This window comes from Aotus nancymaae, unplaced genomic scaffold (assembly GCF_030222135.1).
Source record: "Aotus nancymaae isolate 86718 unplaced genomic scaffold, 86718_ANA_hifiasm-v0.15.2.pri h1tg000040l, whole genome shotgun sequence".
Taxonomy (NCBI): domain Eukaryota; kingdom Metazoa; phylum Chordata; class Mammalia; order Primates; family Aotidae; genus Aotus; species Aotus nancymaae.
Window position 1 is genome coordinate 59385349 of NW_026988454.1, and position 21147 is coordinate 59406495.

Genomic DNA, 21147 nt, shown 5'->3' on the forward strand with positions numbered 1-21147 from the left:
ATACCAAATAAACTGATGGTACATCTCTACAGTGAAATACTTTCTCTTATTTACATCTGTGACTGCTATTTTACACTTTATATACTTAACTCTTTCTAAATTTTTTGAGGTCAAGTGGATTGATAGAAAAATAGTCTGTATTTCTTTAGGGCTTTTAATACCTTGTTGCCAGATATTATTTTACAGTATATAGTATATGAGAGTTTCTCTTTTTCTTTAACCACTCCAGTGCTGGTAGTATTAAACTTTTTCATATTTTTACTCAACAGAACACATTGGAGGGAGCAGAAATTAATTTATTTTCAAATTATATGTTCTTTTATACCTTTATTTTAGCCTATTCTGAACATCTTTCTATAACTACTGGCTACAACATGTTGCATTGTGTGACTGTCTTGTGGTTAATTTAATTAATGATTTCTCTAAAAATGGTTTATTAAACCAGTTCCTATGAATGGACACTTAGGTTGTTTCCAGAGTTTTACTGCTATAAACAAGGCTATGTATTTATTTTGCACATATGACCAATTGTTTTTCCTAGTTTATCTTAATAAAAGTGTAATTGCTATGTCAGAGCAATTCTTTTTTACATTAAATGATTTACTTAGTATTTATATATTTTGATCTAATTTAATGGGTCCAATAACTTAATAAGTTGAATTCACTTCTGTATTTAAAATTGTGCAAATAGCAACTGAGAAAATCTATGACATAATAGACACGGTACTGGATTATAAAGAATACAGAGGTGAAAAAGACACTGCCCTTGCTGTTACAGGAGCTTGCAACCCAGCAATTGTAGAATTTGAGTCAGTAGCATAGTGATATGGTACTACTTTAGAGTTTTTGCCTTGACCTTGCCATAATATCTTTGACTCTTAAAGGAAAGCTATGCAGATGTATTTGTTTATTATTCACTTATCTTTTTCCTAAACAGGAAAATAGTTCTGCTTGCAGGATGGGCATTGTTCTTATTCCTTGCATATAAAGTTTCCAAAACAGACCGAGAATACCAAGAATACAATCCTTATGAAGTATTAAATTTGGATCCTGTAAGTAGTATTTTTATATAATGCACATTAGTTTAATGATTCCATGAAAATGCTAGAGGTCCTCATTCTAAAAGAAATTGTCCATTCCTATAGAAATCAGACTTTGGTCAGTTTAATTTTTTATTAAAATAAGATGTTTAATCTACTCTATTATTCTAATTTTTAAGCTGTAACTTGATTGTTATGTTATTAATAATTGGTTTTCAATTGCTAAAATATAAGAATATTTGAAGATGAGAGGAGAGGTTAACATTTTTTAAAGGCGTATTTTTAAGAGAGATCTGTAATACTGGTTAATGCAAAGTTAAAACTGGGAAGTTAATTTGTGTTAGTTGAATGATAAAAATCATATGACCTTGTATTCATTGACACTTAAGCAGTGTGGTAAAGTCTAGGTGGGGGGTCTTATAAAGAGCTAATAGCCACACCTGTAATCCTAGCACTTTGGGAAGCTAAGGTGGGAGGATCGATTGAGGTCAGGAGTTGGGTCAACATAATAATACCCAGTCTCTAGTAAAAAAAAAAATTCTGGGTGTGGTGGCAACATGCCTATAGTTCTAGCTACTTGGGATGCCAAAGTGAGAGTATAGTTCAAGCCAAGAAGGTTGAGGCTGGAGTGAGCCATGATCCACGCCATTGCACTCTAGCCTGGACAGCAGAGCGAGAGAGACCCTGTCTTTTAAAACTAAAGTGAAACTAGTGTAATTAATATCATTATCATAGAAATTTAGGTTAACCTTGAGTGTGTCCCTTAGCTGATCTTTTGATTAAACCTGATTAATGGGTCCCAAATAGAAAACTAGTCTTTTGGCCAGCCGCAGTGGCTCATGCCTATCTTAGCATTTTGGGAGGCTGAGGTGGGAGGATTGCTTGAGGCCAAGAGTTTGAGACCAGCCTGGGCAACATAGGGAAACCTTCAACTGTACAAAAAACAAACCAAATTAGCTGAGTGTGGTGACACATACCTGTGGTTCCAGCCACTGTGGAAGTCAAGGCTGCAGTGAGCTGTGAGTGCACCAGTGCACTCCAGCCTGAGCGACAGAGCAAGACTGTCTCAAAAAAAAAAAAAAAAGTCTTTTGGGTTTATCAGTAGAATTGTTAGAACTGAAATTAATGCTAGAGGTCATCTAGCCTTTTATAAAAATAGATAATTTTTTAAACCTGGGAGCATATATTCAAGTTGCCCTGAGTATATGTATGTACTCCCTGTTAATTTTTTTGAAAAAGAAAATGAGACCTGGAAAATTTTTGTCTTATCTGGAGTTCCAAGCTTCTTACTTAGTAGCCAAGCTCAGTCTAGTGCTCTGTTTTCTCCCCCATACCACTTAGTTTTGCTTCAAGTCTTTGCTCAGAGATGGCTTGATCCATTCATATAGTACAAACTAAGGAAGGTGTGTATCATCCAGTTTTCTGTTTTGTAGAAGAAAAGTTTGCATATCATGTGATTTTTCTATTGCAATGATCATAGTCATTAAGGGAGATTTTAAGATTAAAAGGGCAATAAAAAGTAAAAAAAAATTATTAATAGAAATTGAGACTAATTAAAAAACCATTAAGGTCAACTTACGGTTACTTGATGCTACAACAGATAAGCAGCTGAAACGAGGTATTCCTCAGATTATTCCTTAGAAAGTTAACCTTTGATTTGAGGGTTCTTTGAGTCAGATTTGATTTATTTTGTCTATTTTTTGATATTTATTTTTATATTTTTTATATTTTTATATTTTTATATTTTTTATTTTTTTCATTTTTATATTTTAAGAGACGGAGTCCTGTTCTGTTGGCCAGGCTGGTGTGCGGTGGTGCAGTCTCAGCTCAGGGCAACCTCCGCCTCCCGGGTTCAAGCGATTCTCCTGCCTCAGCTTCCCAAGTAGCTGGGACTACAGGCATGCATCACCACACCCAGCTAATTTTTGTATTTTTTAGTAGAGATGGGGTTTTACTATATGTTGGCCAGGTTGGTCTCAAATTCCTGACCTCAGGTGATCTGCCCGATTTGGCTTCCCAAAGTGCTGGGATTACAGGCTGCGCCTGGCATATTTTTTGATATTTAAATGTCAGTATTATTTTATGTAAATGTGGCATTGTATGGTTTCACTTTCAAAATACCAGTGTCTAGTGTACTGTGTGGCACATAGTAGATGCTCAATAACATACATATATTGGACAATATAAGTGTTTTTATTAAAAAATATATAGGATGAATGGTGGGCATGGTGGCTCACGCCTGTAATCCCAGCACTTTGGGAGGCCGAGAAGGGTGGATCATGAGGTAAGGAGATCAAGACCATCCTGGCTAACACGGTGAAACCCCGTTTCTACTAAAAATACAAAAAAATTAGCCAGGCGTGCAAGTGCTTGTAGTCCCAGCTACTTGGGAGGCTGAGGCAGGAGAATTGCTTGAACCCAGGAGGTGGAGATTGCAGTGAGCTGGTATCGTGCCACTGCACTCCAGCTGGGCAAGACCGAGACTCTGTCTCAAAAAAAAGAAATATATATACATATATATATATGTATATGTATATATGTATATGTATTTGTATATGTATATGTGTATATATACATATATATGTAAATATATGTATATATATTTCACATTATATGTGTATGTATATATTTCACATTATATGTGTATATGTGTGTATGTTTATATATATACGTATATATATTTATATTTCATCCTATTTTTCCATAAATTTAATCATATATGTGTGTATATGTACATAAAATATGTGTATATATATGTGTGTGTACATATGTATATAAAAATAAAAATATATACATATATGTACGTATATATATAAATAAGAATATATACATATATACGTATATATATACATAAGAATATATACGTATATATACACACACATATATACACATGTGTATATATGCACATATATGTAGACACACACATATATATAAATTTATACTTGTGTATATATATACACATATATATACACACACACATATATATACACATATATATGATTAAATTTATGGGAAAAATATATAGGATGAAAATGGATTTTGTCTTTTTCAAAATACTGAGTAGTTCATATTTTAAGTTCAAAATAGGATTGATTATTTCTTTACAGAATTGTGCTTATTTGTGCTAACAGAAAGCTTTTTTATTTTTCAGGGAGCCACAGTAGCAGAAATTAAAAAACAATATCGTTTGCTGTCACTTAAGTTTCATCCAGATAAAGGAGGTGATGAGGTTATGTTCATGAGGATAGCAAAAGCTTATGCTGCGTAAGTATCAGGATCCATTACAAATTTTTAAGAATGGTACAGATAAGCCAAGTGCAGTGGCTCATGCCTCTAATCCCGGTACTTTGCGGGGCTGAGGCAGGAAGATCACTTGAGCCCAAAATATAAAATAATTTTTTTTTTTTTGAGACACAGTCTCACTCTGTTACCCAGAATGGAGTGCAGTGGCATGATCTTGGCTCACTGCAGCCTCCGCTTCTGGGGTTCAAGCAACTCTCCTGCCTCAGCCTCCCTAGTAGCTGAGACTACAGGCACGTGCCACCATGCCTGGCTAATTTTTTTTTTTTAATTTTTAGTAGAGATGGAGTTTCACTGTGTGAGCCAGGATGGTCTCAGTCTCCTGACCTCGTGATCTGCCTGCCTTGGCCTCCCAAAGTTCTGGGATTACAGGCATAAACAAAAATAATTAACCATGTGTGGTGTTGTGTGCCTGTATTCCTAGCTACTTGAGAGGCTGAGGTGCGAGCATTGTTTGCACCTGGGAGGTCAAGGCTGCAGTGAGCCATGACCATGCCACTGCATTGCAGCTTCAATGACAGAGCAATACTCCATCTCTTAAAGAAAAAAAAAAAAGATAGTTTTCTGTTTTAATAAAATAGTAAAGTAGTTGTCATACACTTTTTCCAAGTGCTTACTTCATGTTGAGTCTGCTATTTAGGGTACTACACAGCAGCCCTAATGTGGTAACTTAATTTAATTAAACTTTAATTTTTGCCACGTAAACTTGATTTGACTAAATTAAGTGGTGAATGATAAATTAATTGAGCTATTTTATTAGCATCTTGATTAGAGGAGGGAATACTTAGATCTTGTTCTCTTTTCTAGATTTTTTTAAATTAGGCTTGATCTATTTCTCTTTTTTTTTTTTTGAGATGGAGTTTCGCTTGTTACCCAGGCTGGAGTGCAATGGCACAATCTCGGCTCACCGCAACCTCTGCCTCCTGGGTTCAGGCAATTCTCCTGCCTCAGCCTCCTGAGTAGCTGGGATTACAGGCACGTGCCACCATGTCCAGCTAATTTTTTGTATTTTTAGTAGAGACGGAGTTTCACCATGTTGACCAGGATGGTCTCGATCTCTTGACCTCGTGATCCACCCGCCTCAGCCTCCCAAAGTGCTGGGATTACAGGCGTGAACCACCTCGCCTGGCCGATCTATTTCTATTGTTTTGGCAATTTGTAGCTTATCTCATTTAAGCTATTTAAAGACAAGTTTAATTTTTACTTTTAAGTACTTAGTTTTTGGTGTCTTTTTCTTTTTAGAATTCTTCACATAAGATTATTCTTAGTTAATAACTACTATACTTGTTGAGATGTGGATTTTTAAGGTGTCGTTTTTTTTTACTGCTCAGAAACTTTCTTCACGAATCTTTTCAGAACTTCGAAATCATTTTCCTTGTTGGCTTAGATGCAGACATAGGTAAGGTGCATTGTTATTGTGAGATAGATATATTCACATATACATTATATGCACACATATATGTCTGTGTATTTATAAAGTTTGAGGAACATTTGTGCAAACTTTTGGGAAGCAGGATAGAGTATGTAAAATTAGATTCAGTGATTTCTTGGGTATTAATCTTGCAAGAGATAAAAATTAATCAGATTCTTTAGGACTCTTGGTAAGTACATCCCCATACAGCTCTTATGTTGAATGAAAGAGTAAAATATGAGACTGTTTTTTGAGGACTCAGTGATGTATAATTTTGTGAACTCATTTTAAACATGTTAGTAAATACAAGCATACTTCGGAGTTACAGGTTCAGTTCCAGTCGCCTGCAATAAAGCAAATATTACAATGAAGTGAGCCACATAAATTTTTTTGTTTCCTACTGCATCTAAAAGTTGTGTATACTATACTATAGTCTTATTAAGTGTGCAGTAGCCTTATGTCTTTAAAAACAATGTACATACCTTAATTTAAAAATACTGTATTGCTAAAAAATGCTAGTAATCTGAGTCTGACAAATTGCATTATTTTTGCTCATGGAGGGTCTTGCCTTGATGTTGATAACTGTTGACTGATCACGATAGTGGTTACTGAAGGTTGGGCTTGCTGTGCCAGTTTCTTAAAATAAGACAGCAGTGAAGTTTACTGCATCATGGAAGATTTCTCTGTAGCATTTGATGCTGTTTGATAGTATTTTACCCACAGTAGAACTTCTTTCAAAATTGGAGTCAGTCCTCTCACATTCTACCACTGCTTTATCAACTAAGTTTATGTAGCATTCTAAATCGTTTATTGTCATTTCAACAATGTTCATAGCATCTTCATCAGGAGTAGATTCCATCTTAAGAAACTACTTTCTTTGCTCAACTGTAAGAAGCAACTCATCCGTTCAAGTTTGATCGTGAGATTGCAGCAATTCAGTCACATCTTCAGGCTCTACTTCTAGTTCTCTTGCTGTTTCTAGCACATCTGTAGTGACTTCCTCTACTGAAGTCTTGAACCTCTCCAAGTCATCCATGAAGGTTAAAATCAACTTCTACCAAAGTCCTCTTAATGTTGACATTTCGACCTCTTCCCATGAATCACAGATGTTCTTAATGGCATTTAGAATAGTGAATTCTTTCCAGAAGATTTTCAACTTACTTTACCAATCCATCAGAGGCATCACTTTGTCTGTAGCAGCTATAGCCTTACAAAGTGTGTGTATGTATTTATGTATGTATGTATTTTGAGATGGAGTCTCACTCTGATGCCCAGGCTGGAGTGTAGTGATGTGATCTTGGCTCATTGCAACCTCTGCTTCCTGGATTCAAGCAATTCTCCTGCCTCAGCCTCCCAATTAGCTGGGACTACAGGCATGTTTCACCATGCCTGGCTAATTTTTGTATTTTTAGTAGAGACAGGGTTTTATGTTGGCCAGGCTGGTCTTGAATTCCTGACCTCAAGTGATCTGGCCACCTCAGCCTCTGACATTGCTCAGCGCAATGTGTGTGTATTAAATAATAAGACTTAAAAGTTGAAATTACTTTTTGATCTGTGGGCTGCAGAATGAATATTGTATTAGTAGGTGTGAAAACAGCATTAATCTCTTTGTACAGCTCCATCAGAGTTCTTGAGTGACCAGGTGCATTATGAATGAGCAGTAATCTTTTGAAAGGAATAATTTTTTTTCTGAGCAGTAGGTCTCAATGGTGGGCTTAAAATATTCAGTAATCCATGCTGTCAACACATGTGCTGTCATCCAGGGTTTGTTGTTCTATTTGTAGAACAACAGAATAGATTAGGCATAGATCTTAAGAGCCCTAGGACTTTCAGAATGGCACATGAGCATAGGCTTCAAGTTAAAGTCACCTGTGGCATTGGCCCCTACCAAGAGAGTCAGCCTGTCTTTTGAAGCTTTGAAGTCAGGCATTTATTTCTCTCCAGCTATGACAGTCCTAGATGGCATATTTTTCCAATATAAGGCTATTTCATCTACATTGAAAATTTGTTTAGTGTAGCCACCTTCATTGTGATGTTAGCTAGATTTTCTGTATAACTTGCTGCAGCTTCCAAATCAGCACTTGCAACTTCACCTTGCACTTTTGTTGTGGAGAGGGTTTCTTTTGGAAAATCTCATGAACCATCATCTGCTAGCTTTTGCAGCTCCCTCACCTCTCTCAGCCTTCGTAGACCTGAAGAGAGTTAGGGCCTTGCTTTGGATTAGGCTTTGGCTTAAGGGAATGTTGTGGCTAGTTTGATCTTCTATTCAGTCCACTGAAACATTCTTCAAATCAGCAACAAGGCTGTTTCACTTTCTTATCATTTGTGTGTTCACTTTTAAGTTTCTTTATCTTTGAATTCACAACTTGACTGTTGGCACAAGAAGCCTAGCTTTTGGCTTGTCTTGGCTTTTGACATGCCTTCCTCACTAAGCTTAGTCATTTCTAGCTTTTGATTCAGAGTGAGAGATGTGTGAGTCTTTCTTGTGTTTGAACATTTAGAGGCCATTTTAGGGTAATTTGCCCAATTTGAATCTTGTTGTTTTTAAGGGAATAGGGAGGCATGAGGAGAGGAAGAGAGATGGGGGAATGGACAGTCAGTGGAATATTTGTAACACGTATGTATTAAGTTCTTTTTCTTCTGCAGGTGCAGTTTGTGTGCCAAGCCCCCAATGATAATAGTAATGTCAAAGATCACAGATCACATATCACTATAACAGATAAAACAACAGTGAAAACATTAGTTACATTATGAGACTTACCAAAATGTGACAGAGGGACATGAAGTGAGCACATGCTTTTGGAAAAATGGCACTGATAGAATTGCTTGTTGCAGGATTGCTACAAACCTTCAATTGTTAAAAAACACGACTATCTGCAAAGTGTAATAAGAAATTTGCTTGTAATTGGATTCTCAGTTATAATAGCAAATTGTGAAAGTGGCATGTGAATGTCAGAAGTTTGGGAGATATTACCTTATTTATTTTTGTACTTAGTAAAGGATATTGACTATGTCCCTTCTCTCCTCCTGTTTTATGGCTTGCTGTTATCTCTGTGAATTACTATATTATTCTGTAATAAAGCAGTGCCATTAGGACTTTTGAAGTGTGTACTACATTTTCTGCATAGCACTTGTCCTTGAGATTGCTATCTTTTACCAATTGGTCTCCAAGAATGTCTTCCTTATTATGTTATTGGTCATTTTTTTTTTTTTTTTGAAATGGAGTGTCACTCTTGTTACCCACACAGGCTGAAGTGCAATGGCGCGATCTCGGCTCACCGCAACCTCTGCCTCCTGGGTTCAGGCAATTCTCCTGCCTCAGCCTCCTGAGTAGCTGGGATTACAGGCACGCACCACCATGCCCAGCTAATTTTTTGTATTTTTAGTAGAGACGGAGTTTCACCATGTTGACCAGGATGGTCTCGGTCTCTTGACCTTGTGATCCACCCGCCTCAGCCTCCCAAAGTGCTGGGATTACAGGCGTGAGCCACAGCGCCCGGCTTTATTGGTCATTTGTGTGTGTGTGTGTGTGTGTGTGTGTGTGTGTGTCAGGAGGGTCTGCCTTATATTCCTTAACTACATTATAAATTTTTCTAAGGAATTAGGATATTAACATCTTCACTGGGAACTGGAATGAAACCACTCTTGACTCTATACCTTGAGCCATTGTCAAAGTCAGGGGTTATTTTTTAGGTGTCTTAAAATCACTCTAACTTTCTTATCACCTGGGTTAGGAAGCTGCTGTTTAGGAGAAATTTTCCTAGTTCTTCTGGCAGTTGGCTTAGGAAAAAATTATGATCTTGGCACGGTGCAAATTACCTTACCCACAGCAATGGAGTTTTACATGTGGTGTTCATTTGTTTCTTTCAGAATGTGGTGCTATTGTTTTGTAGGGAAACTACCATTATGAATTAAATTTATATTTAAAACAATACATATTTATCATTATTGATGTGTAAACATGCTCATTGAAGAAATTTTGGAAAATATATGAGAGTATAAGGAAAAATAATCCCCTACAATTCTCCCTGCCTTCTTGGAAAATGTAGTGGCCTTTAAAGTTTTATCTAGTTGAACTGGCTAAGCTTGAGAACCATGGGCCAACCAGGAATTAGTATCAATGTGCAATAGTTAGTTTTTTCTGTTAATGCGGCATTTGTTGCTCCTCCCTTTCCCTTTCTTCTGATTTCAGATTGACTTTTCTTGATTCACAAAATCAGTATCTTCTAAGAAATGAGTTGGTTGGCTAATGGGGTTTGTCTATATGAGTACTTATTTTTTAGATGTGGCTTTCTAATTTTGTAACTTGGTTCTTTTGATGCTAGTTTAACTGATGAAGAGTCCCGGAAAAATTGGGAAGAATTTGGAAATCCAGATGGGCCTCAAGGTGTGGTAAATGATGATTTAAAAATACTGGCAATATGGTATATATTTTAAAAATGTTAACTAGATTAAAGGAATAATTTTATTTTCTTACCAAACTTATAATCACCATGGAGTTTAACATAGATAAATTGAGCTCTCATTAAGTTTTGCTTTATTTTTTTTTTCTAAAGACTAGTTTAAAAGATATAATTTAAGTTGATTTGGAGAGAAAAATAATCACTATCATTTCCAATTACTAGTTGGTAAAACTTTAGAGGAAAAAAATGAATTTTTCTTTACTGACTTCACATTTTCCCATGCGTTCATAGTGTTTATGTAAACTCAGGACATATAAAATAGTTTATATTTTCTTGAAAAAAGGAATTTGTACTTACACAGGATTTCTTTTTCCTTCTTGAAAAATTGGAAGTTTCAAATATAAACTATATCCCTAAACTTTTGTGTAATGGGGGCCTACTAAGAAGATAATCTTTCTCAAAGTTTTTTTTGTGTTTGGGGGTGAGTTTTGAGATATATTTATTTATAGATCCCAAATATATTTAATATATTTATTAAAACTGAAAGTAGAGATTCTTCAGAAACTGATTTTTTTTTTTTTATTTCAGCCACAAGCTTTGGAATTGCCCTGCCAGCGTGGATAGTTGACCAGAAAAATTCAATTCTGGTGAGTGCATTTAAATAATTCACATTAGGCTGTATTAGACAAAATTTTTGTTATGTACAATCTGTCTTGGTAAATAAGAAGAACTATTACAAAGAAAATACTGGTATGCTATTTATTTATTTATTTATTTTTGAGACAGAGTCTTGCTCTGTTACTGCCCAGACAGGAGTGCAGTGGCTTGATCTCAGCTCACTGCAACCTCTGCCCCCCGGGTTCATGTGCTTCTCCTGCCTCAGCCCCCTGAGTAGCTGGGATTGTAGGTGCCTGCCACCATGCCTTGCTAATTTTTGCATTTTCAGTAGAGATGGGGTTTTGCCAGCTGGTCTTGAACTCCTGACCTCAAGTGATCTGCCTGGCTTGGCCCCCCACAGCTGTCTACAAGCTGTCTTTGAGGCAATAAAAACAAAATCCACACAGTCTGTAATTTGTTTTGAAAATGGCTATTAAGTTATTTTGTGGCAGATTAAAATTGGTTACCTTTAAGGAGTATACATTTGCAGCATAAGCTTGTTTGTTTTGCTTCTGGTTATTAGGAATAGTTGAGAAGGAATTGTTACTACCAGATTTAGGATCAAATAACAGGAGAAAAATCAGTAGATAAAAATTGCTAGTAAACAGCATTGTGAAGTGGCTCCTTGATATTTAGCTAAAGGAACCCTTCACCAGGGACTTCTTATCTCATTTATTTACAAGGCACTAACTACTTATAGGTTGTGGATATATAAGTACCTGCTGACTGGAAGAGAAATGTAATTTACAAAACTATTTTGCTGCTGTTATTTATATTGTGTCAGTAAATAACAAAAGGTAATTTATTATAGTGCATATAAACATAGACTCTAGAGCCAGACTACCTGAGTTCAAATCCTGGCTGTACAATTTACTAGCTGTGTCCTAGGACAAGTTATGTAACTGATACGTACTTCAGGTTTTCTACCTCCAAAGGAAGGTAATAATGGTGCCTTCTCTTGGAGTTGGAGGATAAGGATTAAACAAGATAATACATGAGGAATGCTTTCAATAGTGGCTCCCCCATTGTGTAAATTCATGGATGTTGTTTTAATTTACCTGATGAAGGCCATAACTCTTTTTCTCTTCACTTCTAGGTTTTACTTGTATATGGATTGGCATTTATGGTTATTCTTCCAGTTGTTGTGGTAAGTTCTAGCTCTTTAAAAGTTTTTTGGAAAGGGGATTGTCATGTTTCCAAGTCTTCCTATAAGATTTTTAATTCGTGTTAGAATATAACCCATTGATCCTTGAATTTAAGAATCTTGCTGAGTGAGACAGCTCATACCTGTAATTCCCGCACTGAAGCTGAGGTAGGTGGGAGGATCGCTTGAGCTTAGGTATTTGAGGTTACAGTGAGCCATGACCCCACCACTGCACTCCAGCTTGGGCCACAGAGTGAGACCCCAACTGAAAAAAAAATTACGTAACTGTACTTTTAAAGGTCTTCTAAAGGTGACATTACTTGAGCATGTTAATGTGTATATCCTCTCATCTCAAAAGTTACCCACAATTGGCTGGGCATAGTGGCTCACTCCTGTAATCCTAGCACTTTGAGAGAATGAAGTGGGCAGATCAGTTTAGGGCAGGAGTTCGAGACCAGCCTGGCCACACTCCAGCCTGAGTGACACAGTGAGACTCTGTCTCAAAGAAAAAAAAAATCACAAAAGTTACAACTGAGTTAACACAGACAGACATATATATACATACATGTATGTGTGTATGTATTTATGTATATATATTTTAAATACAGGAACTGTCCATTTTAATTTTATTTGTTATTTATTTATTTTTGAGATAGAGTCTTGCTGTAGTGAGGTGGTGCAAACATGACTCTCTGCAGCTTCTACCTCCTGAGTTCAAGCAAATCTTCCCACCTCAGCCTTCCAAGTAGCTTGAGACCACAAATGTGTACCCCCATGCCCGACTAATTTTTTTGATTATTTTGTAGAGATGGGGTCTCACCCAGGCTGGTCTTAAACTCCTGGGCTCAAACGATTATCCTGCCTTGGCCTCCCAAAGTACTAGGCTTATCAGTGTGAGCCACCATGCCTGGCTGACACAGATATATTTAAAGTTTAAAATGAAAGTCTTCCTGCACTACTACCCTCAGCTTCATTTATTTAAGAATCATTGCTAAATTTGGTATTTTCTCTTTCAAATCTTTTTCTATGCATTTATGTACACACATTCACTTAAAAAAGAACCTTTAATGAGATTTTACCATATGCATTATCCTGTTACTTTTTTTGCTTAATATAGTGGGAATGCAACATACAGAACAGCCCTCATTTTTTGAAATAGCTATATAATACTGTAATATGGAGATGACATACAATTTATGATTTTTACCATTTATTACTTTTGTGACTTATGTCCTTTCTGATCCTGGAGTTCCTCTTAGTCATGTAGTGAGCCTAATAGTTAAGTTGCTTTGCCTTCTTCAAAAGATTGTTATGAGGATCCAGTCATATTAATTAATATGAATGAAAGTATCATGTCACCTGTAAAATGATGCCTACATTTGTTTATTAAATATTTATTGAAGACATGCTATATGTGTCAAGAACCAGCTTGGTGCTTATAGCAGTGGGTAGTTTTGTTCCTTTTTTGTCTTTAAGGAATTTCTATCCTAAGTGTAAACGTTTTAATCATCTATCTGCAGTGACTTAGGTTAGTGTTTAGGCTTCAGACAATATAAATATTTACAAAAGAAACCACTTGAAATATGTAACAAAGAGGTACTTATTGTAAGTCTCAGGTATTTTTATTGGTTTATGAACATTTAGAAGATTTGACCAAAAACATATTTTGCATCAAACTTAACATTTATCAGGGGTTCGTTTTGCTTTTTTTTGAGACAGAGTCTCCCTCTGTCACCCAGTCTGAAGTGCAGTGGTGTGATCATGGCTACTGCAGCCTTGACCTTCTAGGCTCTAGCAATCTTCCCACCTCGGCTTCCTGAGTAGCTGGGAGTAGAGGCGTGTGCCACCATGCCTACCTAATGTTTGCATTTTCCTTTTTCTTTTGTCTCACTATGTTGCCCAGGCTAGTCTCAAACTCCTGGGTTCAAGCAGTCCTCTCACCTCAGCCTGCCAAAGTGCTGGGATTATAGGCGTGTGCCACCTTGCCCAGGATATCATAGTTTTTATACTTTCTTTTTTGTTTAATTTTATTTGTGTTTTAGGGCTCTTGGTGGTATCGCTCAATACGCTATAGTGGAGACCAGATTCTAATACGTACAACACAGATTTATACATACTTTGTTTATAAAACCCGAAATATGGATATGAAACGTAAGTACATTTAAGTAACTTTGCTGTTAATCACATTATTTTGTAACTCACTTATGTGGTGGGGCTGACGACTCTGTACTGGTGAAATTCCATTGTATAGTTTTGTAGATAAATTATATAATTAAAGCTAGAAAAAAATGCCAGTAGCCTTATCACATTTCTTAATTTGTATTTCCATTATTCACTTTTATTCATATGTTTCATCAGAAATTTTACTATAAGCCTTTATGCGTGCATATTTTGTAATACTAGCTAATATTTATTATTTGTTGTATGCCAGGCACTGCTAGGGACTGTACATGTCTCGACTCATTTAATTTTTGCTCTGCTTCCATAAGTAAGTGCTGTTTTAAAGTACATCTTATAGATGAGGAAACTGAGGCACAGAAAAGTAACACAATCGAGGATACACAGTAAGTGATAGCCAGGATTGAACCCAGGCAGTCTGGTTCTTGAGCCTTAAACCATTATGTCATACTGTATTAATTGTAGTAAAAATAAAAAGCCTTAGGTGTGTTGAAAGAAAACTGCTAGAATATTTCATTCCCAGTTCTTATTTAAAAATTTCTTAAGAAAAAAATACTATTTTGAGTACTTTCTTTGATTCTGTAAAGCAAACTTTGTAGTTTATCCCTGGGAGATATAGTGTTGCCTTTCAGAATGATGACTCTGCAGAAATCACAGATGCTCCTCCATTCTTCCTTTAAAAAAAAAAAGAATGTAAGTTTTAAATTGTGTTTCCGGGACCAAAATGGACTTTTCTGTATTTTGGATTTGGCAATTTTACTAATTTTCTTAATAATGATAGACTTCTCATGATCATATGACTGTGTGTGAACAGATTTTATATTTCTGGATGAGTTAATACTACTTTGCTATAATTGAAAATATTACTGTTCCTAAAGCTGGATTGAAATGTTAATATAGAAACTTACTCCCTTATGAAAACGTTTCATGTTTATAATTTTAAGTGTGCTTTTTGCCTCAATCATCTTGATTTCTGTTTCTTTTCTGATGGTGGTAGCCTTACACAGTTTTGTCAGAGAAGCATTATTTAGCTGGTGGATTTCTTTACACATTCTTGGTTACTTTAGCTGTTTTAGGAATGGTTGTTATCAAGTAAACATTTGAGGGTAGTATTAGTAATAGCTCACGCAAGTACTGTGCTTGCAGTGTGTCAGGCACATATGAAGAAACTGAGATAAACAGATATGAAGAATATTGTCCTAGGTCATTTAGCTGGGAAGTGACAAAATACCAAGGTCTATGCATTTAACTTCTATACTATCCTGCCTTTTATGAGTACATTACATGTATTATTATTATTTTTTCCAAGACAGAGTTTTGCTCTTGTCTCCCTACCAAGATCTATGCATTTACTTCTATACTATCCTGCCTTTTGTGAGTACATTACATGTATTTTTTTTTTTTCCCCGAGACAGAGTTTCACTCTGATCTCCCAGGATGGAGTGCAATGGTACGATCTCAACTCACTGCAACCTCCGCCTCCTGGGTGCAAGTGATTCTTCTGCTTCAGCCTCCCAGGTAGCTGGGATTACAGGCATGCACCACTATGCCTGGCTAATTTTTGCATTTTTAGTAGAGACCGGGTTTCATCATATTGGCCAGGCTGGTCTCAAACTGACTGGTCTCGAATTCCTGACCTCATGATCTGCCCGCCTTGGCTTCCCAAAGTGCTAGGATTATAGGCGTAAGCCACTGTGCCTGGCCTGTGTGTTTTAATCGTGTGTATTTCCACAAAATCATCTCAGGTTCCATAATAAATGTTTTTTGGAAATTACAATGCACAAGGCCTTGAGAAGTCATGTAATAAAGAAACCTTTGACTCTTGTTTACATTATTTTCAGCTTTACCCATAGGACTCCCCTTTTTCACATAAGTTATTAATATAACACAGAATACTAATTTCTACAGAAAGTTTCTGTGGAACATGGGCTGAGGTCTAGAGATTGGATGCTATTTTCAGTGATTTTAATGCCTCCAGTTGCTTTGGTGTGCTTTATTTGATGTATACTTCTATTCACTTGTGGCGGTTGATATTGTGTACATTTTAAAAAGCAAGATGTTACTATTTTAGGGAAGAAATGAATACTTGTCAGTAGTGGAGTTCAGATAATTTTTAGCACTGTGCATGTTTAGAAAAGTGCTTCACTTTTAAGTGAATTAAGTATCTCAGGAGCGGGAATTAATAAATGAGCATATTTATTTACCTTCATATTTCTTTTGTTTTCTTAGGTCTTCTTATGGTCTTGGCTGGAGCTTCTGAATTTGATCCCCAGTATAATAAAGATGCCACAAGCAGACCAACAGATAATATTCAAATACCACAGGTTAGGCTAATTTCCCAAATCCCCCAATGAGCAGTTAGGTATGAAAGTGAATACTTTTTTAAAAAAAGTGTTTTTGAATAATTATTTTATTTATTCTAGCTAATCAGAGAAATTGGCAGCATTAATTTAAAGAAGAATGAGCCTCCACTTACCTGCCCGTATAGCCTGAAGGCCAGAGTTCTTTTACTGTCTCATCTTGCTAGAATGAAAATTCCTGAGACCCTTGAAGAAGGTATTTGTGATTCTGGTATCTACAGAGTTTTAGTGGGAACAAAGCAGCAGATTTAATTAGACTTAATGATGTGTATTGGTTTGTTCTCACATTGCTCTAAAGAAATATCTGAGACTGGGTAATTTATAAACAAAAGAGGTTTAATTGGCTCCTGGTTCTGCAGGCTATATAGGAAGCATGGCTGGGGAGGCCTCAGGGAACTTTTATTCATGGTAGAAGACAAAGCCAGAGCAAGCCTCTTCACATTGCCAGAGCAGGAAGAAGAGAGAGTTTTTGGGGAAGGTGCCACACATTTTTAAACAACCAGGTCTTGTGAGAACTGGGTCCTGAAAGCAGCACCAAAGGGAGAACTCCTTCCCCACCCCTCAACCCCACCATCCAGTCACCTCCCACTAGGCCCTATCTCCAGCATTGGGGATTACAATTCAACATGAGATTTGGGTGGGGCCTCAGACCCAAACCATAGCATGGTGATGCAATGTTTTTTGTTGCTGTTCTTTTTTGGCCAAATAATTGCTCAAGAACCTTTTTAAAAAGAAATGTACATGCTACATAATTATTTCACAAATGGTTAGAAGATCTAAGTAAGCCAGACGTTTTGGCAAGTATTAAAATTTAGTGGTTCAAGGTGAGAGAATGCTCTGTATGAGAAATGTTTAGTTAATTGGAGATTATACAAAAGTTACCAATGATACTTTTAAAGTACTTTCTAAGTTTTTGGAGGGAACAAGATGGATTTCATAACCACCACCACACTTCACCATCTACATGCTTCCTCCAACAGTTTACCAATAATGTCTGGTTTATAGTTATTTAAAGCTTCATAGTACTTGAAGCCGTGTATTCTGCTTAAAAGAAAAGTAGTTGATTGAGATAACAGTGTTTCCAAGGATGTCATTAATTTAATTATTATCTCTGTTTTACCTACATTATTTCAATTAAAGTTTTAAAAGAAAGTTATTATCTCTAGGAAATGTGTTCTTTTTGAACGATATCCTACCATCCCTCACCTCTTTTAAGCCAGTAATGCAATCAAATACCTCTGAAAATAAGGCCACTTGATGCTTAGTAATTGGTGATAGGACAGGATACTTATGGTGGAATGAAGGAACACTATTTAGGCATTATCATTGGAGTTGCTTTGAAATATTAAATTAACTGGTAATTCTGTTGCTAATGTTCTGTACAGATACATAAGCATCTCCATTTTTACTTATTATTTGTAAGAAGCAGAAAATAAATCATTGTTGAGTACCAAATCCAGTGGATGCTCTTAATAGTTAACTATTGTATGCAGTAAAAGTGAAAGTCTCTCTCTAAGTTGCCCTCTTCTCTTCTGTCTCTCTCATCTCTCCCTCTATATTTAGTTGACATCAATTCTCAGTCTTTGGACTTACCTGTTCAAAGACTTATAGAAGTCTTATACTTACAGAAACTTAAGTGCACAATAAAGCTAATAAGCACTTAAGCACTTAATAAGTTAAGTGCTTAAAGGTTTTAATTATGGCAAGATTAAAATTAAATTTAAGATTACAACTGTTTTGGAAAAAAAGATAGGGAGTTAGTTTATTAAGCACAACATCATGATATTAAAAATTTGCTTTTGAAACATCTAATCTAAACTAGGGTTTTGTGGCTGATTTTTGACATAGTAATACTGAGGAGAAACTCTTCCATTCAATCTGTAAAATTCTAAGCTCATGTAAAGTATTTGTGGCATAACTTTTAGTTTTGGGCCACAGCGATAAAGACGCTTTAACTGTAAAATTAGAATGATTTGTTTCAGATTTTTTATTGTTTTGTAGATCAGCAGTTCATGCTAAAAAAGTGTCCTGCCCTACTTCAAGAAATGGTGAATGTAATCTGCCAACTAATAATAATGGCCCGGAGCCGTGAAGGTGAGGAGGAAATATGATTAATTACGTTACACTTTTTCTTGCAAGCATATACAGATTATACGTCATATTTTAGGATTTATGCGTACTCAGTGTAATTCTGTCTACCAGTTCAGTGAGTTTTTCAATTTTGCTCCTGGCTTTTCATATTTCTTTCCCATATTTTCTATTATTTAAAGTCTTTATCACAGCTCACTTTTTTTTTTTTTTTTTTTTTGAGATGGAGTCTTGCTCTGTCACCCAGGCTGGAGTACAGTGATGCAATCTAGGCTTACTACAACCTCCACCTCCCAGGTTCAAGCAATTCTTCTGCCTCAGCCTCCTGAGTAGCTGGGACTATAGACATGCACCACCACACCCAGCTGATTTTTGTATTTTTAGTAGAGATGGGGTTTCACCATGTTGGCCAGGATGGTCTCGATTTCCTGACCTCATGATTCACCTGCCTGTACCTCCCAAAGTGCTGGTCACCGTGTTTTTGAAATTCTTTTATTGTTCAACTGTTTGCAGAGATTTAAAACTTTCTTTTCCTTTGAATAATTTTTGAGTTAGATCATTATTTTTTCTAATAGTGAATTTGAAATATGTAACTGATATGATAGTGATTCATATGTCATGTAATTTTTATAAGTAATTAATTAATTAATTTTAGACAGGGTCTCCAGAGCTGGAGTCCAGTAGGGTAATCATAGCTCACACTCCTGGGCTTAAGCAGTCCTTCTGCCTTAGCTCTCCTGTCGCTGGGACTACAGGCACATGCCACAGCACCCAGCTACATTAGAGGTGGGATCTCACTTTGTTGCCCAGACTGATGTGGTCTCGAACTCCTAGCTTTAAGCAATCCTCCCACTTCAGCCTCCCAGAGCCCTGGGATTACAGTTATGAGCCACAGGCCTAAAGGTGCCTAGCCCTTTTTTTTGGATGGAAGGCAAAGAATGAGGGGATTTGTGGTCGGTAATGGAAAGGAATACCCTTGAAAAAGAGGGTAGTTGTTATGGTTTGTTGTTAAGGGTGATGTTGGTGCTTGTCATGATAAGGAATACCCTTGAACGAGAGGGTAGTTGTTATGGTTTGTTGTTATGGGTGATGTTGGTTCTTGTCATGGTGTCATGTTTGTGATGTTGATAATGTCTGATAATTTACTGTTATTTGAGGTGAGGCAAATAATTTTTCTGTTAACGTTTGTTGCTGGAAAATGTTCATTTGATGAAGTTTGCTTATTTTTAGTGTCTTCTCTGGTAACTTTTAAAGGAAAATCTTCACAATGATCCTAAAATTTGAGGTGTTAAGGATTTAGTGTGAATTTCGTTTTTGTGATGAATTGTATACTCCCGAACATGTAAAAAGTCCAGCCCTGTTTCTTTTTTTTTCTATTCTTTCTAAGAAAGGGAGTTTCGTGCTCCAACTTTGGCATCCTTAGAAAACTGCATGAAGCTTTCTCAGATGGCTGTTCAGGGACTTCAGCAATTTAAGTCTCCGCTTCTGCAGCTCCCTCATATTGAAGAGGACAATCTTAGACGGGTTTCTAATCATAAAAAGGTAATTCTTTGCTACTTTAAAGTCAGTTTTCAGCAGTTTGTCCTGTCACTTAAAGGTAACACAAATAAAAGTTTTCTGGAAAACTATGCATTTTTTACATTTAGAATGTCTTAAATATTTTAAAACTTTGTCTCAAGTTGTTCTGTTAACATTTCCTTGACTAGGTAGCTGTTTTATAATATTTTACTACTGTAAGTAGTTTTACAATTTTGGGGGTTGGTGCATTTAAGCAGTCAACAGTTGGTTCCTTATATTGTGTTACCTAAAATAAATGTACTGTCTACTTTCCAGTTATTTTATTCTTGGCTTAAAGGTTGGGCAGTTGTTTACTGGTTGAGTATGAACAACAAAAACATTTAATAAATAAATAAATAAATAAAATAAAGACAGTTCTTATTTAGAATATGTAATCTGTAGTAGAGATATGATAATGAATCTTAAGGTATAACAAAAATTTGTATAAATGAAAAACTTGAGGAAATACATGAAACTGAAATTACAATTCTGTTTGGAGATTCTAAACATTTTTTATATAATAGCTAAAGTGAGCAGAGAATAGACATTAGATTTGATAGTATATTAATGTAGAATTAATAAATGCATGTTGGAAATTTGTATCAGAGTTCTCTGTCCTTTGAAGTAATTGTTTTCCCCTTATAAATTTGTTCATATGCTGTCATAATTTAAAACTTCAGAATCTAAAAGCAGAGATTTTATATGCCTCATAATCTAATCTGAGTCTTTGAAAGTGAAAAATAACTGACACCAAACAGCTGGAAAATCAAAGAATACACTCCTGAGTAACCATTTTGCCAAGATGGATATTACTGCAGTAACAGCTGTATTTCAAGAATAACAAAAATGAGAATATTGCATAGTAAAACCTTGAAAGTGTACCTTTATTGAGGTTTATTTTTACTTTTATTAGGTAAAAGTAAAGGTTTATTATTAAAGATTTGTTAATAGTAAACCTATTAATTGCTAATTAAAGGTTTTTGTTATTAAAGTTGAAAATAAACTGTGG

General features: G+C 35.9%; 1 protein-coding gene across 2 annotated transcripts in view; it reads left to right on the forward strand.

Annotated features, from left to right (window-relative positions):
• The window catches only part of SEC63 (SEC63 homolog, protein translocation regulator), a 92478-nt gene that overhangs the window by 38089 nt on the left and 33242 nt on the right, over positions 1-21147 (forward strand). For both annotated transcript variants that reach the window (XM_021670499.2, XM_021670498.2), the window contains exons 3-12: positions 938-1052; positions 4192-4304; positions 10077-10138; positions 10743-10801; positions 11908-11958; positions 13998-14106; positions 16363-16457; positions 16557-16689; positions 18495-18587; positions 19969-20123. In XM_021670499.2, the coding sequence (XP_021526174.1) occupies positions 938-1052; positions 4192-4304; positions 10077-10138; positions 10743-10801; positions 11908-11958; positions 13998-14106; positions 16363-16457; positions 16557-16689; positions 18495-18587; positions 19969-20123 (985 nt within the window). The remainder of the gene's footprint in view (positions 1-937; positions 1053-4191; positions 4305-10076; positions 10139-10742; positions 10802-11907; positions 11959-13997; positions 14107-16362; positions 16458-16556; positions 16690-18494; positions 18588-19968; positions 20124-21147) is intronic.